Source organism: Arabidopsis thaliana, chromosome 3 (assembly GCF_000001735.4).
Source record: "Arabidopsis thaliana chromosome 3, partial sequence".
Classification (NCBI taxonomy): Eukaryota; Viridiplantae; Streptophyta; class Magnoliopsida; order Brassicales; family Brassicaceae; genus Arabidopsis; species Arabidopsis thaliana.
This window is the reverse complement of record NC_003074.8, coordinates 841,837-868,738: the sequence shown is the minus strand read 5'-3', so window position 1 is coordinate 868,738 and position 26,902 is coordinate 841,837. Positions and strand designations below refer to the sequence as shown.

At 36.8% G+C, this 26,902-nt stretch overlaps 8 protein-coding genes and 2 long non-coding RNA genes across 10 annotated transcripts; 8 read left to right on the top strand and 2 right to left on the bottom strand.

The window, feature by feature from the left end:
• The first annotated feature begins 32 nt into the window (after window positions 1–32).
• Window positions 33–1,191, top strand: RPS2 (ribosomal protein S2). The gene has a single exon (NM_111231.4). The coding sequence runs from the start codon at window positions 233–235 to the stop codon at window positions 890–892; it is 660 nt and encodes a 219-aa protein (NP_187010.1). The 5' UTR covers window positions 33–232; the 3' UTR covers window positions 893–1,191.
• A 539-nt stretch (window positions 1,192–1,730) lies between these two features.
• On the top strand, window positions 1,731–3,617 carry AT3G03590 (SWIB/MDM2 domain superfamily protein). The gene is made up of 2 exons (NM_111230.4): window positions 1,731–2,375; window positions 3,273–3,617. Exons 1-2 carry the CDS (start codon window positions 2,070–2,072, stop codon window positions 3,396–3,398), a joined length of 432 nt encoding a protein of 143 aa, NP_566210.1. The 5' UTR covers window positions 1,731–2,069; the 3' UTR covers window positions 3,399–3,617.
• Window positions 3,618–3,873: 256 nt separating this feature from the next.
• Window positions 3,874–4,156, bottom strand: AT3G01285. Its single transcript, NR_140821.1, has one exon. It is a non-coding gene; the product is annotated as an other RNA (long non-coding RNA).
• Window positions 3,943–4,156, top strand: AT3G01275. Its single transcript, NR_140820.1, has one exon. It is a non-coding gene; the product is annotated as an other RNA (long non-coding RNA).
• Window positions 4,157–5,310: 1,154 nt separating this feature from the next.
• AT3G03580 (Tetratricopeptide repeat (TPR)-like superfamily protein) lies at window positions 5,311–8,227 on the top strand. The gene has a single exon (NM_111229.3). It carries the CDS (start codon window positions 5,396–5,398, stop codon window positions 8,042–8,044), a length of 2,649 nt encoding a protein of 882 aa, NP_187008.1. The 5' UTR covers window positions 5,311–5,395; the 3' UTR covers window positions 8,045–8,227.
• A 42-nt stretch (window positions 8,228–8,269) lies between these two features.
• On the bottom strand, window positions 8,270–11,863 carry AT3G03570 (signal transducer, putative (DUF3550/UPF0682)). The gene is made up of 10 exons (NM_111228.3): window positions 11,605–11,863; window positions 11,118–11,505; window positions 10,772–10,966; window positions 10,463–10,681; window positions 10,308–10,374; window positions 10,007–10,219; window positions 9,585–9,676; window positions 9,301–9,483; window positions 9,077–9,213; window positions 8,270–8,841 (listed from the first exon to the last, which is right to left on the bottom strand). Exons 1-10 carry the CDS (start codon window positions 11,724–11,726, stop codon window positions 8,634–8,636), a joined length of 1,824 nt encoding a protein of 607 aa, NP_566209.1. The 5' UTR covers window positions 11,727–11,863; the 3' UTR covers window positions 8,270–8,633.
• Window positions 11,864–12,095: 232 nt separating this feature from the next.
• Window positions 12,096–15,850, top strand: AT3G03560 (uncharacterized protein). Its single transcript, NM_111227.4, has 19 exons — window positions 12,096–12,287; window positions 12,388–12,469; window positions 12,544–12,621; window positions 12,707–12,766; window positions 12,866–12,970; window positions 13,063–13,173; window positions 13,255–13,296; window positions 13,486–13,599; window positions 13,723–13,880; window positions 13,987–14,120; window positions 14,202–14,308; window positions 14,411–14,453; window positions 14,529–14,620; window positions 14,699–14,747; window positions 14,845–14,915; window positions 15,010–15,129; window positions 15,208–15,293; window positions 15,420–15,465; window positions 15,554–15,850. Exons 1-19 carry the CDS (start codon window positions 12,253–12,255, stop codon window positions 15,584–15,586), a joined length of 1,566 nt encoding a protein of 521 aa, NP_187006.2. The 5' UTR covers window positions 12,096–12,252; the 3' UTR covers window positions 15,587–15,850.
• Window positions 15,851–16,997: 1,147 nt separating this feature from the next.
• On the top strand, window positions 16,998–18,631 carry AT3G03550 (RING/U-box superfamily protein). The gene has a single exon (NM_111226.5). The coding sequence runs from the start codon at window positions 17,278–17,280 to the stop codon at window positions 18,346–18,348; it is 1,071 nt and encodes a 356-aa protein (NP_566208.1). The 5' UTR covers window positions 16,998–17,277; the 3' UTR covers window positions 18,349–18,631.
• A 1,810-nt stretch (window positions 18,632–20,441) lies between these two features.
• NPC5 (non-specific phospholipase C5) lies at window positions 20,442–22,518 on the top strand (the record flags this gene model as incomplete). Its single annotated transcript, NM_111225.2, has 5 exons — window positions 20,442–20,884; window positions 21,009–21,206; window positions 21,304–21,713; window positions 21,790–21,960; window positions 22,046–22,518. 5 exons carry the CDS (start codon window positions 20,442–20,444, stop codon window positions 22,387–22,389), a joined length of 1,566 nt encoding a protein of 521 aa, NP_566207.1. The 3' UTR covers window positions 22,390–22,518.
• Window positions 22,519–23,642: 1,124 nt separating this feature from the next.
• NPC4 (non-specific phospholipase C4) lies at window positions 23,643–26,240 on the top strand. The gene is made up of 5 exons (NM_111224.3): window positions 23,643–24,214; window positions 24,303–24,500; window positions 24,884–25,293; window positions 25,406–25,576; window positions 25,662–26,240. Exons 1-5 carry the CDS (start codon window positions 23,769–23,771, stop codon window positions 26,051–26,053), a joined length of 1,617 nt encoding a protein of 538 aa, NP_566206.1. The 5' UTR covers window positions 23,643–23,768; the 3' UTR covers window positions 26,054–26,240.
• The last annotated feature ends 662 nt before the right edge of the window (window positions 26,241–26,902 follow it).

The following is a 26,902-nucleotide window of genomic DNA, read 5'->3' as shown; positions in this document are numbered from 1 at the left end:
TCAACGACCCGGTTTGTCATCCGGTTTACGATGTTTGGTTTAGGCATCTGAAATCTACCGAAATGGGCCGGTAATTAGCTCATACCCAACACGACCAGACCAGACCGACCCGACCCGACGGCTCCAGATTCATCCATGTTTCATCTTCCTCATCAGATCTAATTCAATCTGCGAATTTCTCTTAAACCCTAACCCTCTCGCTGCCGTCCGGTGGTTTTTCCGACGACGAACTATGACGATTCACGCTGCAGTAATCCAGAAGCTTCTGAACACCGGAGCACATCTCGGCCGTCGTGCCGCCGAGCACCATTTCAAGCAATACGCTTACGGGACGCGTAACGGAATGACAATTATCGACTCCGACAAAACCCTAATTTGCCTCCGTAGCGCCGCTCATTTCGTCGCTAACCTCGCCCACATGAGAGGTAACATCTTCTTCGTCAACACGAATCCTCTCTTCGACGAAATCATTGAGCTCACTTCTCGTCGGATCCAAGGAGATTCGTATAATCACAACCGTGCGATGAATCTGTGGAAGATGGGAGGGTTTTTGACTAACAGCTACAGTCCTAAGAAGTTTCGATCTAGGCATAAAAAGCTTTGCTTTGGTCCAACTACTATGCCTGATTGTGTCGTTGTGTTTGATTCTGAGAGGAAGAGCTCTGTGATACTTGAGGCATCGAAGCTTCAGATTCCGGTTGTTGCAATTGTGGACCCGAATGTGCCATTGGAGTTCTTTGAGAAGATTACGTATCCTGTGCCAGCTCGTGATTCGGTCAAGTTTGTGTATTTGTTCTGTAATGTGATCACCAAGTGCTTTGTGGCAGAACAGATGAAGTTGGGGATCAAAGAAGGGAGCAATGAAGATTTGATGAAGGATTTAGCTGCTTGATTTTGATATTTGCAACAAAAGTATGAAACTTTACAGTTGTTTTTCTGAGTCTGGAATAATTGTTCTTCAGAATTGTGGTTACTTCAACTTTGAAATTCTGGGAGTTTTTTACACATGGATGATTTTGTTTCTCTGATGGATATTTCTGTATAAGATTGTTGAGTTCTAGTGTTCTACATCTTGATAACTGCCTTGTCTTTTCCTTGCACAACTCATTTTTTGGAAATGCTTTAGACATTGTATATGGTAATCGTTACTTCACAAGTTTTGGAATGAGCTATTTACAAGTAACTGTCTGGGATAACTTTGAATGTCTCTTAAGACAATTCTATGGTCTTTACTTGAATTTTAGTCGAGTTTCTGTCATGTTCCTGATTTTTTGGGGCATCTCTGGTCATACCTCTTGAAGTTGTACTTATCCTCGGTAGAGTTTGTTGCTAATCTTAGTGGTTTGATCGGCTTGGTTTCCACTGCACGTGCTACAGAGATTGTTAGTAAGAAGTAAGATCAAGCCATGTTAGTCTCCATCTATCATCCTCCGGGACTAAGAAAATTTGCATGTAAAGCTCTTGGAACTAACTTAGACTTTTCAAGATGGTCAAGTTTGATTCTCTCTTCTGGTCTTCTCACTTGTGGAATAGTTGCGATGTCGTTGTGCTTCAGAGATTTTCTCGATGGAACAAACCGACGTTGTTTAAGCTCTCTTAACTCAGTTACCATCCTCTCCAAGAATTATCATTGTTAGCTTTTGGTTTTCTCCTTATTATTGTCACTATAGCTTGTCAACAATACCTTATTAGTTATTACCTTACCTCGACAGAATCAAAGCATCTTCCTCAGTCATATCATAACCCTTTCTTTATCTCTGAGCAATTTTATCATTACAAATATCTTCGTAATGTATTAATCAATAGAAAGAGAAGCAGCCATGAATTTTGTCGAAGCTATTACAAAGGATATGAAAATGATTCCATGGCTGGACTGTTGAGAAAGTTGGAAACTTTCGCATCTTAATCCTTGAAAGTTGAAAGCTTTAGTGTCAAAAGACAAGTTTCATATCTCAAACGTCGTCACGTGGCAGAGTCAAAGGTCAAACCTTTTTCTCCCAAAAACTTTCCTAAATTCTCCAAAATCACACTCTCAGCGAAGGAGAAGAAAAAACTAGATTGGCGAGAAAATGTCTTCCGTTGCAGCTATGGTTTTCAGAGGAGCTAGATCGCTTCTAGCTCCTGCTTCTCGAGCCACCTCTTCTTTGGTTTCAGCTGGATCCACTAAGAAACCCGCGGCGAAACCAAAGGCCAAGGCTAAGCCTAAGCCAAAGGCGAAATCAGACTCTCCGGCAAAGAAGACACCGAGGTCTACCGGAATCTTTAAGGTGACTCCTGTGTCTCCAGTTCTCGCTCAGTTCCTTGGTACCGGTGAAACATCACGTACCGACGCCATCAAGGGGATTTGGACCTACATCAAGTCCCACGATCTTCAGGTTCATAGTCTCTTTGCATTTTGTTGTAAATTTTGAGTATAGCATCATAATCTCTAAATTGGTAGGTAGATTCTCTAGTTTCTGATGATATAGGTCTTGCATGTAGACGACATTTGCCGGAAAAATTAGGTGGTACTTTGCTATATTTTTCATGGTCTCTTGAATCACATTAACTTGCTTGATGATGAACATAGTTGAAAAGATTGTTAGTTTTGCTTTTCAGATTTGTGATATACAATTTCACTCTTCTTCAATTTTCTAATCCAAAAGATGTTAGCTTTGTCTCTGGTTGTGGCTTCTTGTTCTGGTTATAATACTTTTACTTAGTCTCTTCTCTGAAAAATGAAGTTGCTTTGTTTAGAGTCTTCACATTATCAACTTTGTCGACGAGATTTGCTGGATTTTTTTTTTTTTTTTTTTTGTGGTACTTTGCTATCTGTTTCCTGGTCACTGGAGTTTTATCAACTTGAGTGTTGAATTTAGTTGAGAGGCTCGATGTGGTAATTACTCAAAAGATTCACATTTGCTATTCAGATTTGTGATCTTTTTCATCTTCTTCAATTCTCTAATCCAGCAGATGAATTCTTTAATATCTGGTTGCAACTTGTTGTTCTGGTTAAAATAGTTCACTTCTAGAGTCTCTTCTCTAAATAATCCAAATGAAGTTGTTTTGCTTAGAGTCTTTACATTTTCTATCTGCTTTGTTCTCCATTGTGATGATATGGTTTCAAGTCTCCAAAAACCGTTCTCTTTTGCCTTTAAGAACACAGAAAGTAACCAGAAATACCAATATCTATCAGGCTAAAGTGCAATTGGAATGAGACGTTCTAATATCAAGTTAGGGAATAGTATTTCTTTCTTAATTATGGTGCATTATGTGTTGGTTTTTGGTTGCAGAACCCAGCTGACAAGAGGGAGATTTTCTGCGATGAGACACTGAAGCTAATCTTTGAAGGGAAAGACAAAGTTGGGTTTCTGGAGATTTCAAAACTCTTGTCCCCGCACTTTGTGAAGACTGCTTGACCAAATAACTAGCTTAGTTTGGAAACTCCTGACGATTTGGTTTTTTAGTTAGCTCTTTCAAGTGATCTTATCTTGTTAATGTTGTCAATATCTTTTAACTCTTCTCGTTCCTGTTACCAAACATGGTTTTTGACTAATGAAGAAATGTTTTGGCATAAGTTCTAAACTCTTAGTGTTTTCTGGGAACTTGAATTTAATACGCATGTGGCTGCTCGAGCCATGTTTTAAGATTTGCAAACTTTGTCAAGAAACAGAGTAAGTAAACAATACAAGCTTATTTTGAATGAAACTAGACAATTTTCCTAGCATATAACCTCAATATGTTAAAGAAGATGAAAGGTTTGAGTCCATAAAGAAACAAGAACAGAGTAACTTTTCTAGATATACACAAACAATTTCTTTCTTCATAGATTATAGGATATCTTTTACATCTTTGATTGTGAATTGAAATCTGATGGTATACAGATACACAAATGCAGTCAGAGCTCAAGCTTTAAAGCTTGTTTCCAAACACAACGCCATCTTTTTGACAAAACACTTGTAGCCACAACCTCTTTGATCGGAAGGGGTGACAAAATCTTCACCAGTAAATCGTCAGGCAAATCAGTGATATTTTTCGTTCCTTCATGTCTGTTGTTGAGATTTTCCATCGCAGAAGAAAGAAGAAAAGCCAAAAAAGTTTTTTTTGTTCCTTTCCTTCTATGTCAAGGAAAAGGCAAGTAAGCTCCTCTGTTTCGCTCTAAACCCTAATTTCGACTAATTATCCCAAGACTTTATCGATTATCGAATTTATATTCTCTTTTTTATCAACGATGAACTTTATTATATTAGCCTATTAGCATCTTATCAATTCAATTTAAACCCATATTTAGTTTGAAGAATAAACATTAAGTTGACCAAAGAAGTTTTGGAAGTTTATTAATTAGAGGATTTAAAATTTAGTTAAAAATCTAACAAAAATCTTATGTTATTAAATCATCAATTTAAATTTCCTGACAAAATCTTGTATTATTGCTTTAATGTTTTACAAATACTAGTTTAAATTTAGTGATATTCAATAAATTTCTTTATTGGATTTTAAAATTATTAAATTTTTTTTATTGAACCTTAACATATTTGAAAGTGTTTAAAATTGAAAATACAAAGGCTCAAATACAGCTACCTTGTTATTTTGAAATTAAATACATTTGTTTGATTTTAAAATCGTGAGAATTTCCAAATAGTGCATGGATTATCAATCAAATCAATTTTAATATTGCAAGTTAAGTTAGAAAATGATGCGTTCTTACTTGATTTCTATCGAGAATTGTTGTATTTCGGTAAATTTATCTAGCTAGTGGCTTGTTATTGCATATGTATAAAACATGATAGATAGCTAGTTCCAAACTTGACATAGTAAGTAATTTAGATATATTTACCTCTCATCTTTCTCTTTATAATCACCCATTCTCATAAGTCCATCGGAAATCCATCGATTGATTCAAGAGTCGGAAGAATCCTCTCTCTAGTAAACAGATTCAAAAGGTGAAAATCTAGGTTATGGTCTAACAGAAGAAACCATCTACCGGAACTCGCCAAACAACGACTCGTAGCCATATCAATCCCGAGATCTCTTAATGTGTAACAACTATTGTCACGAGGATCGAACAACTTACATGATGAATCATTGTTGCTGTTTTTCGAATATTTGTATGGAATCGTGATGATCCATGGAGTTGTTGTTATGCATGATTTCGAAGCCGAATACCATTCTGAAGAAACGCATCTGGCTCTATGAAAATCAGCAAAGCTCAAGCGTTGCAAGATCGACATAACCAGGTCTAACAAAAGTGTCGGCTGCTTTGAATCGTCGTTGCATGTTTTTTCGTGGAAAAGAAATAAGTTTCTCGGTTTAAACCGGGTTATTCCGGTTTGAATATTTGTTTTGTTCTGTTTTGAATAATTAATTCGATGGAAACTAAAACAATGAAGAAGAGGTAAAACTCTACAATGGCGAAATGCAGACTAGAGTGTCATCACCTTTCATCTCTAGAGCTCTTTCGTCGTCATCTAACCTCAATGAGCTTCGTCGAATTCACGCCCTTGTGATCTCTCTTGGTCTTGACAGCTCCGACTTCTTCTCCGGTAAGCTTATCGACAAGTACTCTCACTTTCGTGAACCCGCCTCTTCCCTCTCTGTTTTCCGACGAGTTTCTCCGGCCAAAAATGTTTACCTCTGGAATTCAATCATCAGAGCTTTTTCTAAGAATGGTTTGTTCCCTGAAGCCCTCGAGTTTTACGGGAAACTCCGGGAATCCAAGGTTTCTCCTGATAAGTACACGTTTCCTTCGGTTATCAAAGCCTGCGCGGGATTGTTCGATGCGGAGATGGGAGATTTGGTTTATGAACAGATATTGGATATGGGTTTTGAATCGGATTTATTTGTAGGTAATGCACTTGTGGATATGTATTCGAGAATGGGATTGTTAACTAGAGCACGACAAGTGTTCGACGAAATGCCTGTGAGAGATCTCGTGTCCTGGAACAGTTTGATTTCTGGGTATAGTTCCCATGGTTACTATGAGGAAGCTTTGGAAATTTATCATGAGTTGAAGAATTCGTGGATTGTACCAGATTCCTTCACGGTTTCAAGTGTTTTGCCTGCATTTGGGAATTTGCTGGTTGTCAAACAAGGACAGGGACTTCATGGTTTTGCTCTGAAGTCAGGTGTTAATTCCGTTGTGGTGGTTAACAATGGACTAGTTGCAATGTACTTGAAATTTCGCAGACCAACGGATGCAAGACGAGTTTTTGATGAGATGGATGTTCGAGATTCTGTTAGTTACAATACTATGATCTGCGGATATCTCAAGTTAGAGATGGTTGAAGAATCCGTGAGGATGTTTTTGGAAAACTTGGATCAGTTCAAGCCTGATCTCTTAACAGTTAGTTCTGTTCTCCGTGCCTGCGGACACTTACGGGACTTGAGCTTGGCAAAGTACATTTACAACTATATGTTGAAAGCTGGATTTGTTCTTGAATCTACTGTTAGAAACATTCTAATTGACGTGTATGCAAAGTGTGGTGACATGATCACCGCAAGAGATGTTTTCAACAGCATGGAATGCAAGGATACTGTTTCGTGGAACTCGATAATCAGTGGATATATACAAAGCGGAGATCTTATGGAAGCCATGAAACTCTTCAAGATGATGATGATCATGGAAGAGCAGGCGGATCACATCACTTATTTGATGCTTATATCTGTCTCCACACGTCTAGCAGACTTGAAATTTGGGAAAGGGCTACACTCAAATGGGATAAAATCTGGAATTTGTATCGATCTTTCTGTTAGTAATGCTTTGATTGATATGTATGCGAAGTGCGGGGAAGTAGGAGATTCCTTGAAGATATTCAGTAGTATGGGAACTGGGGATACGGTAACATGGAACACGGTTATTTCAGCATGTGTTCGTTTTGGGGATTTCGCAACCGGTTTGCAGGTAACTACTCAAATGAGGAAGAGCGAAGTGGTGCCTGATATGGCTACTTTCTTAGTTACATTGCCTATGTGTGCTTCACTTGCTGCAAAACGACTAGGCAAGGAGATCCATTGTTGTCTGTTGAGGTTTGGATATGAATCAGAGTTGCAAATAGGGAATGCACTAATTGAAATGTACTCAAAATGTGGTTGTTTGGAGAATTCGTCTAGAGTCTTTGAACGTATGAGTAGAAGAGATGTTGTGACATGGACAGGAATGATCTATGCATATGGAATGTATGGCGAAGGTGAGAAAGCTCTTGAAACTTTTGCGGATATGGAAAAATCCGGTATTGTTCCCGATAGTGTTGTCTTCATTGCCATCATATATGCTTGCAGCCACTCTGGTTTGGTAGACGAAGGCTTGGCTTGCTTTGAGAAGATGAAAACTCACTACAAAATTGACCCGATGATTGAACATTATGCTTGTGTGGTCGATTTGCTGTCCCGGTCACAGAAGATTTCAAAAGCCGAAGAATTTATCCAAGCAATGCCGATAAAACCAGATGCAAGCATATGGGCATCTGTGCTAAGAGCTTGTCGAACAAGTGGGGACATGGAGACTGCTGAAAGAGTATCTAGGAGGATCATTGAACTGAACCCGGATGATCCAGGTTACTCGATTCTAGCATCAAACGCATATGCAGCCTTGAGAAAATGGGACAAAGTGAGTCTAATCCGCAAATCCTTGAAAGATAAACACATCACGAAGAATCCTGGATATAGCTGGATCGAAGTCGGTAAAAACGTTCACGTGTTCAGCTCAGGAGATGATTCAGCTCCTCAGTCAGAAGCCATCTACAAGTCACTGGAGATACTTTACAGTCTGATGGCTAAAGAAGGCTACATTCCCGATCCAAGGGAAGTGTCACAGAATCTAGAGGAAGAAGAAGAGAAGAGACGTTTAATCTGTGGGCACAGCGAGAGACTTGCTATTGCGTTTGGACTGTTGAACACAGAACCAGGGACTCCATTGCAGGTGATGAAGAACCTTCGTGTTTGTGGTGACTGTCATGAAGTCACGAAGCTGATATCGAAGATTGTGGGACGTGAGATATTAGTGCGGGATGCTAATCGATTCCATCTCTTCAAAGACGGCACTTGTAGCTGCAAAGATCGGTGGTGAATAGTTTATTTGATGTAATTTAGAGCATGGATTTGCGAAAATTAGACTGAAAATATACAAAGAAAATAGTAGAAGAAGAGAACGATTACGAAATATCTTGAACAAGCTCTGAAAATTTTCCATGGCCCTCAATAATGCTGTGAGAATTGAAAAGTGATTTATTATCATCCAAAATCATGAATCATATTTTGCTGCTTCGTTAAACTGTCTACGCAATTTATTCTCTTATACCGACAACGCAATCAACAGTGGTGAACCTCTTATTTTCTCGATCGAATTACAGAAGATGGTGAATTTCCATTAGACTGTAAAAGTTGATCAATATACAAAACCCAAAACGAATCCTTTTTCAAAATGAAGATACATCAGAGTCGATGACATGTTCTGCATCAAACACTTACTTTGTTCACACCAAAATGATCTTGCACCATTAATCTCAAAAGATGTTCAGTCATAATGCTCCAATGACATGGAAGAAGCATTCTCCAAATCTAATAATAGTATACCTTACCGGGAAACCAAATCGAGATTCCCGATTTGAACAAGAATATTTCAGACCGAAGCTCTTATCGTCGCAGAGGTAAGCTTCTTAGAAGCTTTCGAGCATTGTGATATCTTGAGGTATAGTAAATTTACTTGTAGCACCAAATACATTGGCCATCTGAAACACAGCGGATTGAACAGCAGGAGCAGTTGGTAATAGCGATTCTGGGAGAGACGGACAGCACTCTGGCTGATTTTGTTTGTTATTGAAGACTGGAGTGTACAGTGCCAAGACAGCCCGGCAGAATATGAATCTGCAGATAAGGGAGACAAAGTCCAAACCGCAGATATATAAGACAAAAAAGTTCAGAGATTTCGACAATCGTTGATAGATAAAACCAACAATATTTATGGTTCCTCGTTCCTACACAATCTATGTCCAAATAAGAACCTCCAATCGTCTAATGTTCCATTAGATCAAGTTGGCTACAGTTTTAGACTTTTAGAAGATCCCGAAGGTGTCTTAGAACTTGGAAGAAAAACTTATACCTTAGGAGTAGTCGTCTCAAGAAGGGATCTTTTAGTATCTGTGACCAAACAGGGTGAAGGGTATCTGATGTTGCCAATGTCGAAGCCCATTCGTTCATAGACGAGGAAAGAAGCTTCTCGGCCTTAGTAAAAATATCCTAACACATGATGGTAGTCAGCACGCAAACAAAAGAAGTGAAGAGAAAGAAGTATCAAGCAAGTGATGAAGCTTTATCTCTACCTACCGTTTCCATATCAGAGGCGGAAATCTCACTTAACAAGCAAAACGCTTGGACTGGTGACGTGAGAAAAATGGTGAAAAGGCTACCACTAGGTTGACGAGAGAAATCAGCAGAGATAAGCGGAGGAGTATGTGATGGAGACAGAAGTAACGCGGCTGGTTCTCCTTTCTCCGCTCCACAAATATTCTTCACAGTTCAAGGAAAGAAATATTCATATCTTCTCAATTTACTAAACATAGGTATCAAATGAATTTTAACATAAGAATGATGGAATCAGGTGTACTTACTTTAAAAACTGTGCTGCTATCACTGTCAATGATTATGAAAAGAGGTTTCCTTGTAAATGGAACTAAATCAGAGGGATATATGTAGCTTGATCCTGAGGGAAAGACAGTTCAGAGAGACTTCAGGAAATAGCAAATTCTAGATAAACTATAATGACAAAAGTATATGTTGCCATTAGTTGTTTATGAATGTCTGGAAATTTCGGTGTTGTTTTCCTTCAGATGTGAAACATATTTAGTTGGATTATTTACAGAGGTCCAATTTTAACAAAGATTTTTCTCTTACAAGTATCCTCCCTCTGCCCTCTAGAAGATAACAAGGTTTGATACTACTTAGTGGATCCTATCTCTACATGCATATAGCCAAATATGATAGTCTTAGATGGATTTTTACATAAAAGTTTCAAGAACTCTAGAGTGGATACCTGTGAGCCCATGACTGCCAAAAGACAAACCACATGGGGTACTGACTGCGTCCTCACTGATTTGCCTCAAAGACTGACCAGATGGCGTAATTTGAAGTGATGGTTCTGTCTCTTGTTTGATTGTGTGAGATTCAAAGTCTCTCAAGATATTCTCCTCAACACTGGTTGCACTTCTAGCACTCAAGGGAGATGATGAAATCTGTCCAATCTTGCCTGAATAAAAATGTAAATGTTTGAAGCGAAGGAACTCAATATTCCAAAGAGAAGAAGCATAATACCAGACTTAAACTACACACATTACCAGAAGCAGACAGATATAATAAAAGAATGCCATGAGAAGGAAGCTCCTCACAAATGGTGGCCAAAACCTACCAAATAAAAACAGGGTTAACAGAATGAAGTTCCATAGAGCCAATAATTCCAGTTAGACAAGTAAAAAACCAAAAATCGACTTACAGCCAAAAAATGTGTTATGGATGGACGATAAAGGACAGCTTTGCGAGGGTTAGGTGGCAAAGTAGGATCATTCATGCTCTGGGAGTTAATACGAGCAACTCCAACGGGAGCATTCTGACCCATTTTAGCACCAGTTGATTGATATAGTGAACCACTCGGTTCCCACTCTAAGCATTGAAGCATCCTAAAAGAATCGAGCGTGAGCTCCGAATACTTGACCTGGTGGAAATCATACAGCAAGTTTTCAAATTTCAGAGGGTAAGATATTAAATATGCGTTCATACTAAACATGAACAAGTAAAAAATTACCTCGTTACAGTAATAACTGCTCAAGATAGCATCCGTCAACCTTAAAGACCTACTTGCACGCGGAGTACCAGCATCCAGATTAGGATCCAATACAAGACTGTATCTTAGAGGTCTAATGTTCATGAATGCAGTGTCCGATTTCAGAAATCTAACTATTTCCTGCGCCACCACCTTCCATTCCTTAAAATCGGTTTCCTGATAACATGAAAAGTTGTTTATGTAACACCGAAAAAAAAAAAATAGATAGAGACGGGATCTCTTGTAAGGCAGGCAACCTAATTGTTATCATTGTTCCACTAAAACAGTTACACCTAAAGATGGAGAGAATAGGGTATCAGAAGAAAACCTGGAATGTCCTCTTGCATTCATCAATCAACCGTTTAAACTGATCAACGAGTTGATGCACCATCTCACGGCGGCCAAGAACCAAACACACCATAAGAAACCTTGCAAGAAACCGAAGCTGCTTGTTTGCAATATTGAGATCCTGAAACAATCCATCTTTGAAGTACTCCCTAGTGAGTATTGCTTCGTAGAATACATAGGACTCGGATAAGTAACCAGCATCACTTGTTCGCATATAATGTCCATAGTAAAGCTGGGCAATGCGAGAAGCGATCTCTCCAATCTCCCATCTCTTAAGTCCAGCTTCAACAAGCTTCTGCCTATTCTCTTGCTGAAACTTCCATAGTTGTGTGTATACTTTGAATACCTTGAAGAAATAGTTCTCATACCTATGAACAATTCCATCAACAACAATCGGAATCAATATCTACCAACTCTCTAATCAACAATTCTAGGTACGGTTATCTCAGGGGAATGGGAAGAGGTACCTGGAGCGTTCATAGAAGGGCAAGTCTCTGATCTTGGAGAATTTCTTATCGGCTTTGTTAACGAGAGACCAGTAAACTTCACTCAGCGGGATATTATTATTACCGCTGATTTGCTGCGACATTTTTGAGGTCGCCACGAAAGCGAGAGAGAATCGGAGGACCGTTGATCGGAGTGTTTGGTAGTCGTCGTCGTCGTCTTCTAGATCGGCGAATCGACCTTTTGGATGACTAAAAATCTTGTACCGGACGGTTTACCAACGAAATTTGTCTAATTGATTCTGGTTTTTTTATAATTAAACTTTTTTGGTGTAATTTACAAATTAGGAGTATAAATTATGTTTTGGGTCGAAAATTTTGATTTGTCATTAATCTGATTGTTATAAGTATTTTAGATCAAAGTCAACAATATTGAGGTTTGAGTTAGATGGAAGACTATTTTGTAATTTTGGTAGTTGATGGTCTATCGTGAAAACAATAGTTAAGTTTAGGGGCTTTATAGAAATATTCACTTTGTTTCGTGGAGATGAAAATTGACTGCTGATTAAAGTTTTCTCATAGATGAAATAGAGAAACAAAAAAAAACAAAAATCATAGACTTTGGAAATCCGATGACCTTAAAGTCGAGCTTCGTTTTACGACTTAAACACGATGGATGATAATCGGAGTTCTGAATCAATCAAAAGGTATCGCTGTTTTGCCTTAAACCCACAAACAAAGCGTTTGATTTTGAAGCAGTGTTGTTGAATATTTAGTGGCTTGTTCTTCGATCTGTCTCTCTTATAGGCATGAGATTGAGAAAGATACTATTGCGTCGAGGAAGCTAGAAGATACTAATACTAAGTTAATACAAGATCCTGAAGAAATGGTACTGGTGCTGATTTAAGAATCTTATGATTTCTAGTTCTTGAATCAAACTTAGATTAGCTTTTGAAAATTCAGGCACTTTATGCGAAAGTGAGATCACAAGAAGAGGAGATTCATAGTCTCCAGGAACGAATTGCTGCTGCTTGTTTGAAGGTATATACTATTATGAGAACATGATGCTCGCTCATATGAATCTTTCTAATCAACTTGAGAGTGAAATTGCATCTTTTGGTTACAGGATATGCAGCTGCTGAATGAGAAGTATGGACTAGAGAGAAAATGTGCTGATCTTCGAGTGGTTTGTCTTTTGCTTTTCTATAAAGATTGATTCATGGAATTGAAAGTCTTCATCTTTGGCTTCTGGGTTTGTTTGACTAACAGTTTCTTATTTCCTTAGGCAATTGATGAGAAACAAAATGAATCTGTTACGTCTGCGTTGAATGAGTTGGCTCGTAGAAAAGGTGATCTTGAAGAAAATTTGAAGTTGGCACATGATTTAAAGGTGAATTGTCTTGCCTCAAATTATGTAGTAACCTCAAATATTTGATTGCCTTTTACCTTTCCGTCTTTATTTCTCTCACTTTCTATCTTTAGGTTACAGAAGACGAGAGGTATATATTCATGACGTCCTTACTTGGTTTATTAGCTGAGTATGGTGTTTGGCCTCGTGTTGCTAATGCTACCGCTATATCCAGCGGCATAAAGGTATTTGTTTTTCACTTCATCTTTCTTCAAATTTATACTCTAAACAATCTCAACATATATACCATATTTCTTTGTATGCAGCACTTGCATGATCAGTTGCAATGGAAGACTAAAGCTTGCAATGTAAGCTCTCTATCCTGTAGTTTCCCAATCGAACAACCGCTAGAAATTCTTAATTTTAGTGTTTATACACATTTCCTTGGATTACTGTTGTCTGCATATGTCCTTTGGCCTTATTAGACCTCTGCTGGAATGTGAATACTCTTCATGGATTCCTTTCGAACATGTTGTGACGAAATTTTTAAATCACAGGATAGGATTAGAGAGTTATCATCTATTGTGGAAAACCAACCGGGAACAGATTTTATTAGTAAAGACAACCATGATCCCAGAAATTCAAAAACTCAAGCTTCTTATGGATCCACGGTAGTCTCAGCAAGTAATTTGCTAAATTAATTATCATTTGCTCTTTAAGACCTTTTACAAAATGTGTGACATCTTTTCAGAAGAAATCTTACTTTCTGTTTTCATATGCTACCCTTGATACAGGATCGTGGTAATGATTATCAGACCAATGAACAACTCTTGCCACCAATGGAAAATGTTACGAGAAACCCGTATCATAACATTATGCAAGACACTGAAAGTTTGAGATTTAATAATCAGATTGGTGGTGGATCTCAAGGAATTTTCCCGCAGCCGAAAAGGTACGGTATCGTTTCTCAATCCTCCCAAACTTTTCATTGATTTCAGTTTTTACCGATGAAGTTCTTTCACGGTGATGAATGCCTGCTTCATTATGCTCACTTGTAGGGAAAATTTTGGATATCCTCTTAGTAGTGTGGCGGGGAAGGAAATGATTCAAGAAAGAGAAGAAAAAGCTGAGAATTCTTCCATGTTTGATGCTTATAATGGGAATGAAGAGTTTGCTTCTCATGTTTATGAAGGTTGAGAAGTGTTTGTTCGTTTTCTTAGAGCCTAGTGGCTATACGTTAGAAATCTTAATCTGACGTTGGAATCTTAAACAGAGGGACCTGGAATCGATGGATTTCAGATTATTGGAGATGCTATACCTGGAGAAAAAGTTCTTGGTTGTGGGTTTCCAGTGCGAGGAACCACTCTCTGTATGTTTCAGGTATAATCTTTGTAAATCTTTTGGTAGTAAGAGTTTTTGAAAACAAACTTAGTGGATGAAAAATTTTAAAAAATTCCCGGTTTGTTGTTTCTTCTTGAAAAGTGGGTTCGGCATCTTGAAGATGGCACAAGACAATACATCGAGGGTAAGATTTGATTTATTTGTCTTACCAGCTTTTTTCAGCTATTTAAAAACTGGACTATGGTTTAAACATATGCAGGAGCCACCCATCCAGAGTATATTGTAACTGCGGATGATGTAGATAAACTGATTGCTGTTGAGTGTATTCCAATGGATGATCAAGGTCGTCAGGTAAAATACCGGGATTTCTCGGGTATCTATAGCTTTAATGAGTCAGTTGTCTCAAAAGATGTTCTTTTGATTATGCAGGGAGAATTAGTGAGATTGTTTGCTAATGATCAAAACAAGATTAGATGTGGTAATGTATTCAACGGAACCTAATACTGCTTTTTGTAGATAGCGAAGAGCACATTTACCATCTCTTCTTTGCTGAGAATGTTTTTTTACTTCTACAGATACAGAGATGCAAACAGAAATCGACACTTATATATCCAGAGGTCAAGCAAGCTTTAATGTGCAGCTTCTGGTAAGTTTTAAGATCACATCTTGAATCCACTGTCTCAGGTTTAATTCAGCTGTTGATTTAACAACCGTTTTTTCATGGCTATTTATTTCGAAAGATGGATTCATCAGAGAGTTGGGAACCCGCAACTGTTGTTTTGAAGAGATCTAGTTACCAGATTAAAACGAATACCACAGAAGCTGTAGTGATCTCAGAGAAATACTCAAAGGAACTTCAGGTAAAAAAGATTCTTAGACATTGAGAATTAAAGCTTTCCTCATTTTCTTGGTCATCATAATTTAAACAAACTTTGCAGATAAGAGTACCGTCTGGAGAATCCACACAGTTTGTACTGATAAGTTATGATGGATCTTCACATCCCATAAGCACACTCAATGTCCGGTACGTATATACATTTCTCTGCATATAGCCATATACAGTAATTTTGTATCTCGTTTTACCGCAACATTATTTTACAAACTCACACCTAAAATCTCATGATTTTTGGCTTCTTCTTTTTTTTACCAGTATGCGTGATACGCTAGTCTTGACGATGAGAATGCTTCAAAGCAAGGTATGTTTTGAGAATTACTAAAACTAACCTATAAAATTGAACTAATTAGTTTTATAGTTTCATAACAATCTTTTTTATCATGAAGCAGGCACTGGACGAGCGCAGAAAAGGACGAGTTTAAAAGTTAGTGATGACTACACACTACAGAACAGATCCATCCTCGAGACCTTCAAATTTAAGTTTAATAAAATGGGGTCTGCGATTTCTATTTTTATAATTGAGTAATAATTGTTATCGCTATAGTTTTTGTATTATTATTTTTTGTCGTTTAGGTTCTATGTTTTTCTGAACAACAAAAATAAATCTTATTGTAATAGACTGTAACATTCACTCTGTACTGAATCTTCTTTTTTCTTTTTAAATAATACTGGGAAATACTATTTACAATGAGTGCACAACGAATTAAAAAGCAACTGCAAATTAAAAAAAAAAAATATCTGTCAAATATTTTTGTAAAATTTTAAGAAAATATTTAATATAACAATTAACAAATAACAATATTCTCCCAAACAAAGCTAAAACAAAAGAAATAAAATAAAAGCAAAGAATAGACACTTGAATCAGTAAAATAATTAGATTTGGTTAGACATCAAGCTAAAGAGGTTTTGTTCCAAAACATGAGATAACAGACAGTAAAATACATCTAACTTTATAGCCAGTTGGCATAACAACAATAACAACAACAAAAGGGGGAACAACTTTAGGCATGTGCAAATAGATGTGTAATCAATCATTTACGTCATATGACATATATAATTGGGTTTTACAGTTTATCTTTGAGCCCACAAGATAATTTCATTAAATCAGCTTAACGATTATGATTAGTAGCCTATTATTATCATTTGTGTAATTGTTTTTTAATCACACTTTACAGATATATACGATCTCGTAGCCTATTGTTAGCATTTGTATAATTGTTTTTAATCACACTTTATTATTATTATTTTCAACTTCTACATGTAAATATGTTATTTTGTACGTAGGGCATATGGTTGGCGAGTTCACATCAATCGTCCCTTGAACAACTATTAAAATTTTGTATTATAGTTGTCATAAATATGTAAACTAATATAAAACTGTATGTATTCGAATCATAGCAATGATTTTTTTGGAAAATCATTACTTTGATTACAAAACAAAAATGAAAAATCGTATAACGTGAATGTTATACTACTGTAGTTGAAATGAAATGAAAATATTCTTCTTCCATGTAGGTAGTCGGTAAATTGTACTGTATTTCTGACCACAACTTTAATAGATACGTCGAGGAGTAAATTTGTCATCCACGTGGCCCATGTTATAGTATTCCACCTTCGTCAACACTTCACCAACCATTTTTTTATGCCTTGAAATAGACTAAACCCTCTCTCTCTTTTTATTTCGTCAACACTAAAACACTTCTTATGTTACGTTCTCATTTCTCAAAATAAAATCAAAAAAAAAAAAAATGAACTCCATTTATTTTACTAATGTATTAATTTATCTTTAAAAAAAATGGAAGCATAAAGAGAAAGCTAAAGAATAAAAATGAATAAAGCAAATTCTACACCTTTATTCATACTAGAAATAAAAATTTGATAAAGTAGAACATTCACTATAAACATCATTCAATTAGTATTAACACCATCATGCAAAAGCTTTCATGAACATATATATTTATTCATTATCTCCTCTAATAATACCAATTAACTCGAAATAAAAAAATAGACACTTACCAGACAAAAGCAGAGCCCAAAGAAAAAGGAGAGAGACACTTGACACCTCCATCTTCTTCCTTGCTCTCTCTCTCTATCTTTCTCCAACAATCAAATAATGGGTTCAACAGGAAACCCTAATCCATGGGGTACAACATACGATTCATACAGAGACTGTTCTCAAGGAGTATGCAGTGTCTATTGCCCTCAATGGTGTTACGTCATCTTCCCTCCTCCTCCTTCCTTCTATCTCGACGACGAAGACGACTCTTCCTCCTCTGATTTCTCTCCTCTCCTCATCGCTCTCATCGGAATCCTCGCTAGCGCCTTCATCCTCGTCAGCTACTACACTCTCATCTCCAAATACTGCCACCGCCGTCGCCACAACTCCTCCTCTACCTCCGCCGCAGCTATAAACAGAATCTCATCAGATTACACCTGGCAAGGAACCAACAACAACAACAACAACGGAGCTACGAATCCGAATCAAACGATTGGTGGTGGTGGTGGCGATGGACTCGATGAATCTCTGATTAAATCGATAACTGTTTACAAATACAGAAAGATGGATGGATTTGTTGAATCTTCAGATTGCTCTGTTTGTTTAAGCGAGTTTCAAGAGAACGAGAGCTTGAGATTGTTACCTAAATGCAACCACGCGTTTCACGTTCCTTGTATTGATACTTGGTTGAAATCTCACTCTAATTGTCCTCTCTGCCGCGCCTTCATCGTCACTTCCTCCGCCGTTGAGATCGTCGATTTAACCAATCAACAGATCGTTACGGAGAACAACTCGATTTCGACCGGAGATGATTCCGTCGTTGTCGTTAACTTAGATCTGGAAAATTCTAGATCTCGGAATGAGACGGTTAATGAAGGATCGACGCCGAAACCACCGGAGATGCAGGATTCAAGAGACGGAGAAGAGCGGAGATCGGCGTCGTTAAACTCAGGCGGCGGTGTGGTATCGATCGCAGATATACTAAGGGAGATTGAAGACGACGAAGAATCAGCGGGTGTAGGAACTTCTCGGTGGGTAGAAGAAGGGGAAGGAGAGAAGACGCCTCCGCCGTCAGGATCGGCGGCGAATCAAACAAACGGAATTTCGAATTTTCTGGTTCGGAGTTCAATGGCGGCGATGAAGAGATCTGGTTACGATAGAGCAAAAAATTACCGTTTACCGAAATAAGTTATAAAAAAAAAATAAAAAAATAGGGAATTTGAAATTATTTTTAAAAATATCAAAAAAGTGCTGATTGGCTTTTTTAAAAAAATCTATATTTTAGTTTTGGTAATCTTATTATAACAATCAGAATCATTGTAAACCATTTGAGAAACAGAGCAATCAAAGAGTTTTGAATTTACCGCCCAAATATTCTTACGTATTTTTTTTACTTATAATTAATCTACATGTTCTTTTTCTTTTCTAGTGATGCCACTTCCTAGAAAATACCAGTTATGGTAAGTTTAGCTATATGTCACCACAATGACACCATGCAATTTTACGACATCCATATTAATTGTTAAGCTTAATATATATACAAAACGATGATATTTGCAAGGGATTTGGTGACCAATAGATGCACTCTAATTATACACGAGATCCTAAAATTGCAAGATACGAGAGAGGGAAATAAGTCAAGTATGAGATTAATCTATGCGCCTAAAACAAGTTTTTTTATTGCATGGGATCCAGGGCCGGCCTCATGACATGATCGATCACATCAGCCTGAGATCGCTGATGTTTACTTGATCAATAAAAGACGGCTATTGTTTATATTCCGAATTTTCATATGCATTGATAAAGATTATTAACGTAAAACATATATGCATATTTTAAACTTTGTGTGGTTTGTTTAGTTTTAATATACATTTTTTTGCTAATATCCAAGGCTAGAGCACTGAATTCTTTCTACATGTGAATATTGTGTCGGTAAGCCTTTTGAATAATTCACAATCCTTAGAAGATTTCCTCAAAAACAATGTTCAATTTTGAGAGAATATAATGAATTTTCAATTTTACAAAAATTAACTTGAAAGATCTTTTTTCCTTCTTCCTAATTTATAATTCGTAAATAATTACATCATTTTTTGTGCTTTCTTCTGCTCGATGAATAGATGACTAATAAATGTTAGAGAGCAAAGCTGAATAGGAGAATTATGTACATCTTATGTGCATCTTAATTTTAAACATGGTGTTGTGTTGGAAAACATTAGAGACATCGTTACGTTGATTATGTAGATATTTGTTATGAATGCTCTTCTAAGTGGTTGTGTAATGTATATAAATTATCACATCCACCTACCTCCTAGGAACCTTTTTGACGTGGAACTTGAAGATCCTAGTTTGAAGAATTTTGAGTTTCTACTGCCGACACAAAGATAAATTAGCCATTGTCGAAGTCGCAGAAAAGACCATAGAAAAGGCTGTTAGGGATATGCAACCTCATTTACTGCAGATTATAGTCCAATGGTATATGAGAGGTATCATAGAGTCTTGTGAAGAAGATGAAGAAGATTTTAGTTGAGGGATGTTCTGTCTGATTTTTATTGCATTTTGGATATAGATAATCAACCGATTGATCTCTTGTTGTTAACCAAGGTCTTTTCCTTCATAAATGTTTTGGCCCATGTTCTTCTAGTCTATGTTTGTGGGAGTGGGATGGGATGGGTAATATACGTTGCTATTAGATGTCCTCAATTATGCTCTGAGAATCGAAAAGGTATTTTCATTGTCATCCAAAATCATAAATTCATATTTTGCTGCTTCATTAAACTGTGTCCTGAAAAATACATCTATGCAATTTATTCTCTTATACAGACAATGCAGAAATATGGTGAATTTCCATTAGACTATAAAGGTAATATTACTTCTGCTTCTACTTAGAAAAGCACAGCAAAATTGGTACCATAGTCCAAAATGTGTGAAATAGTTTTCAGTAAAATGTATTTATAGTAATTTTTGGGGTAAAATGTTAAGTATTTTATAGGGATTTGATGAGGTATTCTTCAATTGTCCAGATTTGTATAGACTCAAAATGTGAGAGAACGAAAAATATCCATAACTAATAAGCATATGATGCTTATAATTTTGATTTACTTCTAACTTTAAATGGGGCACTTTACTTGACGTGATACCAATTCAAAGGACAATAAGCATGCATGATGCGTATTTCTTATTTGCTTTTTACTTGTAAATATCTATCTCTTCAATTTGTCAAGCACTATAAACCCACGATCTTCTCAAACTTTCATCAATAATTCAATTGGAAAACAAATAGAATGGCCGAGACGAAAAAAGGCTCAGAATCGTATCCGATCAAAACCATCGTCGTTTTGGTTCAAGAGAATCGTTCTTTCGACCACACACTTGGCTGGTTCAAAGAGCTAAACCGGGAAATTGACGGAGTCATGAAATCGGACCAGAAATTCAACCCGGGTTTTTCCTCTGACCTAAATTCCCACAACGTCGTCTTTGGCGACCAGTCTCAGTACGTTGACCCGAATCCAGGTCACTCCATTCGGGATATTTACGAACAAGTGTTCGGTAAACCATGGGATTCGGGTCACCCGGACCCAAACCCGGGTCCAGCTACAATGTCCGGATTTGCCCAAAACGCCGAGCGAAAGATGAAAGGGATGTCTTCTGCGGTTATGAACGGATTTAAACCGGACGCTTTGCCGGTTTACAAGGAATTGGTTCAAAATTTCGCTATATGTGATAGGTGAGACCGTTTGACCTGTATAAATTACATCTGTATAACGGTTCGGTTCATCCAACTAAAACCGAATTGGAAATTGGTTGTCTAGCAAAATCCCGGTTTATAGCAAATTTCATGTATTGGACAGGTGGTTTGCGTCGGTTCCGGGTGCAACACAGCCAAACCGATTGTTTATACATTCGGCAACATCACACGGAACAACGAACAACGAGAGGAAATTACTGATCGAAGGTTTTCCACAAAAGACGATATTCGAGTCACTCGATGAAGCTGGTTTTACCTTTGGGATTTATTACCAATGTTTTCCTACTACTCTCTTTTATAGGTATCTTAATCTTTTACGAGTTGCAAAAGATTTTAGTATTATATACTGCTTTGCGATATTAATCTTTATTAGTATTCTTTTGTGTTTGGTTTTTCAGGAATTTGAGAAAACTCAAGTATTTGACACGTTTCCACGACTACGGACTACAATTCAAGAAAGATTGTAAAGAAGGGAATCTACCGAACTATGTTGTGGTTGAACAACGTTGGTATGATCTATTGTTGAATCCCGCTAACGATGATCATCCATCACATGACGTCTCCGAAGGCCAAAAGCTCGTGAAAGAAGTTTACGAGGCCTTGAGATCGAGTCCTCAATGGAATGAGATTTTATTCATTATAACATATGACGAACACGGTGGATTCTACGACCATGTCCCTACTCCCCTCGACGGAGTTCCTAATCCGGATGGTATCTTGGGACCTCCACCGTACAATTTTGAATTTAACCGGCTCGGCGTTAGGGTTCCGACTTTCTTCATCTCCCCTTGGATTGAGCCTGGCACAGGTAAGTATGTGGTAGACAATAATTTAATTATACTATAATGTGTTAATTAAATGACAATTTTTGGTAAAATGTGTAGTTCTTCATGGGTCAAATGGGCCGTACCTAATGTCACAATATGAGCATTCGTCAATTCCCGCAACGGTCAAGAAAATTTTCAAACTCAAAGATTTTTTGACAAAGAGAGATTCGTGGGCTGGCACTTTTGAATCTGTTATTACGAGAAACTCACCAAGACAAGATTGCCCTGGTAATTACATTTTTTCATTTCTAATAAATTCTATCAAAATTTGTGATTATTTTGAATAAATACTTCGTTTTTTAAAAAAAAAAAGAAACATTGTCAAATCCGGTCAAAATGAGAGGGACGGTGGCAAAAGAAAATGCAGAATTGAGCGACTTTCAAGAAGAGCTTGTAATAGTTGCTGCGGGTTTAAAAGGAGACTACAAAAACGAAGAATTGCTATACAAACTATGCAAAAAAACTTGCGTTTCAGATGCTTCTAAATACGTTACGAAAGCGTTTGATAAGTTTGTAGAAGAGTCTAAAAAGGCAAGAGAAAGGGGAGGTGATGAGAACGACATCGTTTTTTGCGTTGATGATGATGATGATCATAATGTTGTGAAACCACCACCATCACAATCAGAGCCATCACATGCTACTCCTTGGTCAAATTAAAATCTGATCGTCTTTTTCAATAAGTTAAACATTTGCTTCGTTTGTCATGATTACTGGACTGTATAAGAAATTTTCATTTAGTTTTTTTTTATGTAGTTTTTGTGTGAAGAGTCAATAGTAGTGTGGATCTATCAAATGGCCCCTATTGAATTCAATTTGTTTTCTAGTAATTGAACCTAAATGCTGGCGTAAAAAGAACAAAAGAAACAAAACTGCTGACATAAGTCGTATAAAAATTGTGACTGGACATGCCAACATAAACGATCTAGACTCGAAAAACAAAAAAAAAACTTAGGCGCGACTTTGTATTCCTATTCTTGTATGGCACGTCACAAAATTGTTCGAGTACAAGTTACTCTTTCGTCACTACAAAATGATCGGTAATAAATGGACACCGCTATTTTAGACCAAGTACGTTTTAGGAAATCTAAAAAGATTTATCGTGGTACAATAAAAATAGGTTGGTGGACTGTCACAATTACAAGCATAATACAAATTGTACACTAAAAATTAATTAATATCCCACCTTGAATCGAAGATCATACGAATTCTTGTTTCTTTTTTTCACACGACCACGAGTATTATTTTATTTTATGAAAAGGTATCAGTATCACTTGGAAGGAATATGTACTGTTAATAGAAAAAATTAAATCAAAACGATAATTGTTGTCTTTATTTAATTTCCCATGTGTATTCGCATATTCTTTGGTTGATATAGAATCATACGCATATTCTCGTTTATATTCTTTGCCGTAACGTGTGTTCTTGTTTTTCTTGACAATTTTCTTCTCATGTTTCTTGTCTGTCTGAAGGTTACAAGTAAAGTCTCAACGTCAATTTTTTTTTTTTTTTTTGAAAACAATGTTAAATTATATTCAAAGAAAAAATAACGTTTGTACAACTAGTGCGTCGTGAGTTTGATATAGCTAACAGTACACAAAATTCTCTCTATATATATATATATAATGTACTTTTAATATAAAATCAACATACAAGCTAATTAGAAAGAACTACATAGATGGTCTTGAAAAAGTGAATATTCTTGACACAGACCAATTTCAACACAAGTAATTAAAAATAAATGTTGTCGTAAGAATATCAACCTTGCCACAAATTATAAATTTCCAGCTTATGGGTGCTGGTAGTTGCGTCAATTACTATCCTAACAAATTTAGTAAAGATTTTATTTCCCTCCAACTTTATTTGACGTTATACCAATTCAGTGGATAAATAACCCATGACGACGTGCATACTTATGATTTGCTGTTTACGTCTTCTTCAAATCTCCAATGATCACTACGTATATATTTATATAAGTATAACCCCCACGAATTGTTTCTACCCAAAACGTTTAACATTCGAAAAAGAAAAGAAACGGAATGATCGAGACGACCAAAGGCGGTTCAGGATCGTATCCGATCAAAACCATCGTCGTTTTGGTTCAAGAAAATCGTTCTTTTGACCACACCCTAGGCTGGTTTAAAGAACTAAACCGGGAAATCGACGGCGTCACGAAATCTGATCCCAAATCCAACACGGTTTCGTCATCCGACACAAACTCTCTTCGTGTAGTCTTCGGGGATCAGTCTCAGTACGTTAACCCGGATCCAGGTCACTCCATTCAGGATATCTACGAACAAGTGTTTGGTAAGCCATGGGATTCAGGTAAACCGGATCCAAACCCGGGTCATCCTAACATGTCCGGTTTTGCTCAAAACGCCGAGAGAAACAAGAAAGGGATGTCCTCCGCGGTTATGAACGGATTTAAACCGAATGCTTTGCCGGTTTACAAGGAGTTGGTTCAAAATTTCGCCATATGTGATAGGTAAGCCGGTTCGGTTCATCCTGATCTTAATTTTGAGTATAGTTTTCCCGGTTTAAATCAAATTTGGTTCACATTGTATACTTGGCAGGTGGTTTGCGTCGGTTCCAGCGTCGACGCAGCCAAACCGATTGTACGTACACTCGGCAACATCACATGGAGCAACGAGCAACGACAAGAAATTGCTACTCGAAGGGTTTCCACAGAAGACGATATTCGAGTCTCTCGATGAAGCTGGTTTTAGCTTTGGCATTTACTACCAATTCCCTCCTTCCACTCTCTTTTATAGGTATTTTTATCAACAATATATACGTTTTATTTGCTTTTCCTATTGAAATCGTTTATTCAGATATTAATTAATCTAGTTATCTTTAGCTTTATAAGAATTGTATAAATTTTGTCTCTTTTTGGCTATTTCCGTCTATCATTTTATAATGGGTGTTAAATCAAGGTTATTCTTTTGTTTTGGATATCTAATAAATATATCAAACTGCAAGACTCGTTTCAGTTTATGAACAAGTTTCCTTCGTTGTGCAGATTGTAAAACCTTCTAATTAAAACATTAAGATAGTCGTATATATAAACAAAGTAAATCTTATAGTAAAAAGGATAATCATACAAAATATATATATATATATATATATATAATTGTATTAATAGTTTACTTTTTAGGAATTTGAGAAAGCTGAAATATTTGACACATTTCCACCAATACGGAATACAATTCAAGAAAGATTGCAAAGAAGGAAAGCTACCCAACTACGTCGTGGTCGAACAACGTTGGTTTGATCTATTGTCAACTCCAGCCAATGACGATCACCCTTCTCACGATGTCTCCGAGGGTCAAAAGCTCGTGAAAGAGGTCTACGAGGCATTGAGATCGAGTCCTCAATGGAATGAGATTTTATTTATCATAACGTACGACGAGCATGGTGGATTTTACGACCATGTACCTACTCCAGTCGACGGAGTTCCTAATCCGGATGGTATCTTGGGACCTCCACCATATAATTTTGAGTTTAACCGGCTCGGTGTTAGGGTTCCGACTTTCTTCATCTCTCCTTGGATTGAGCCTGGCACAGGTGAACATAATTACTAGTCATAGGCATTAATCAAATTTAGTGGTCTTATATTTTCTAATCAAGATATTAATGTTTAAATCAAAGTAAATGACAATTTTGGTAAAATGTGTAGTTATTCATGGGCCAAATGGGCCGTACCCAAGGTCACAATATGAGCATTCGTCAATTCCCGCAACGGTCAAGACAATTTTCAAACTCAAAGATTTCTTGTCAAAGAGAGATTCATGGGCTGGCACTTTTGAATCTGTTATTACGAGAGACTCACCAAGACAAGATTGCCCTGGTAATTACATTTTTTTCTTTCATCTTCTCTATCAATTTAGGTAGGATAATATCGACTAAAACTTCAGTTTTTTTTCTTTAAATAGAAACATTATCAACTCCGATTAAACTAAGAGGGACAATGGCAAAAGAAAATGCACAATTAAGCGAATTTCAAGAAGATCTCGTTATAATGGCTGCGGGATTAAAAGGAGACTACAAAAACGAAGAATTAATCCACAAGCTATGTAAAGAAACTTGCGTTGCAGATGCATCCAAATACGTTACAAATGCGTTTGAGAAGTTTCTGGAAGAGTCAAGAAAGGCAAGAGATAGAGGATGTGATGAGAACGACATCGTTTATTGCGTTGATGATGATGATGATCATGTTGTGATACCACCACAATCACATTCAGAAGCATCAAATGCTGCTGCTCAACCAAAAACGCAAACGTCTTTTTTCAATAAGTTATTCTCTTGCTTTATTCGCCATGATTGAAAGAGACTAAGAGAATAAATGTTATAATAATAATTTGTAGTCACTTCTCTTGTGTGTGGGTGGAATTTATTTAAGACAAAAAAAAAGAAAACCTTACTAGTCTCTTGCATATTTAATTTCGTTGTATAAGAACTTCCACAATTATTTGCACATTTGATATTCTTGTATAAAAATTATATGTTAGATGAGATCTACTCTAACTAGTTATTTGTTTTTCATTTTTTCTTGTCAACAGCTATATTAAATTGACTAAAATGAACTAATAATGAGAGATATTATTTACATATGTAATTATATGCGATTAGATTCAAATTTTTCATACCATGACTGAAATAAACATTTAAAGATTTCGTGTGTTCCTTTCCACTATCGTTCTTACCCCGACTCATCATGTACAATTATTGAATTTGAATTTTCAAGCATAACTCCCATAAGACTTTTGATCAATTCTAAGTCTCTGATTCATTGTAGCATCACAACCCTGTCACGATTCAGGTTGAGAAGAAAGTGCAGTTGTCACCCCTCCTAGAGTCCATATTACGTTAAGAAACTTGTGTTGCAGATGCTTCCTATTACATTACAAATGCGTTTGAGAAGTTTCTAGAGGAGTCTAGAAAGCAAGTGAAAGAGGATATGATAAGGACGACATCGTTTTTTGCGTGTATGATGATGATGATGATCATGTCATACTAGCACAATCACATTCGAACAACTTGTAGTAATTTGTCTGTGTATGTGGAAATTATTTTTGTCGTAGAAGAACTTACACGATTATTTGTATATTTAATCGTCTTTTTTTGTTGTTGTTGTAAAAGTTGTATATTTAATCTTCTTGTGTATAAAAGCAAT

Excerpts from the sequence above, each read along its gene's own strand:
- RPS2 (NM_111231.4), top strand. The coding sequence starts at position 233 with ATGACGATTCACGCTGCAGTAATCCAGAAGCTTCTGAACACCGGAGCA.
- AT3G03590 (NM_111230.4), top strand. The coding sequence starts at position 2,070 with ATGTCTTCCGTTGCAGCTATGGTTTTCAGAGGAGCTAGATCGCTTCTA. Across the intron at positions 2,376-3,272 it reads TCAAGTCCCACGATCTTCAG|AACCCAGCTGACAAGAGGGA; the intron begins GTTCATAGTCTC and ends TTTTGGTTGCAG.
- AT3G03580 (NM_111229.3), top strand. The coding sequence starts at position 5,396 with ATGCAGACTAGAGTGTCATCACCTTTCATCTCTAGAGCTCTTTCGTCG.
- AT3G03570 (NM_111228.3), bottom strand. The coding sequence starts at position 11,726 with ATGTCGCAGCAAATCAGCGGTAATAATAATATCCCGCTGAGTGAAGTT. Across the intron at positions 10,220-10,307 it reads ATTATATCTGTCTGCTTCTG|GCAAGATTGGACAGATTTCA; the intron begins GTAATGTGTGTA and ends ATTTTTATTCAG. Across the intron at positions 9,214-9,300 it reads CCGCCTCTGATATGGAAACG|GATATTTTTACTAAGGCCGA; the intron begins GTAGGTAGAGAT and ends ATCATGTGTTAG.
- AT3G03560 (NM_111227.4), top strand. The coding sequence starts at position 12,253 with ATGGATGATAATCGGAGTTCTGAATCAATCAAAAG. Across the intron at positions 12,622-12,706 it reads TTGCTGCTGCTTGTTTGAAG|GATATGCAGCTGCTGAATGA; the intron begins GTATATACTATT and ends TTTTGGTTACAG. Across the intron at positions 14,454-14,528 it reads CACAAGACAATACATCGAGG|GAGCCACCCATCCAGAGTAT; the intron begins GTAAGATTTGAT and ends AAACATATGCAG.
- AT3G03550 (NM_111226.5), top strand. The coding sequence starts at position 17,278 with ATGGGTTCAACAGGAAACCCTAATCCATGGGGTACAACATACGATTCA.
- NPC4 (NM_111224.3), top strand. The coding sequence starts at position 23,769 with ATGATCGAGACGACCAAAGGCGGTTCAGGATCGTATCCGATCAAAACC. Across the intron at positions 24,215-24,302 it reads AATTTCGCCATATGTGATAG|GTGGTTTGCGTCGGTTCCAG; the intron begins GTAAGCCGGTTC and ends TATACTTGGCAG. Across the intron at positions 25,294-25,405 it reads TTGGATTGAGCCTGGCACAG|TTATTCATGGGCCAAATGGG; the intron begins GTGAACATAATT and ends TAAAATGTGTAG.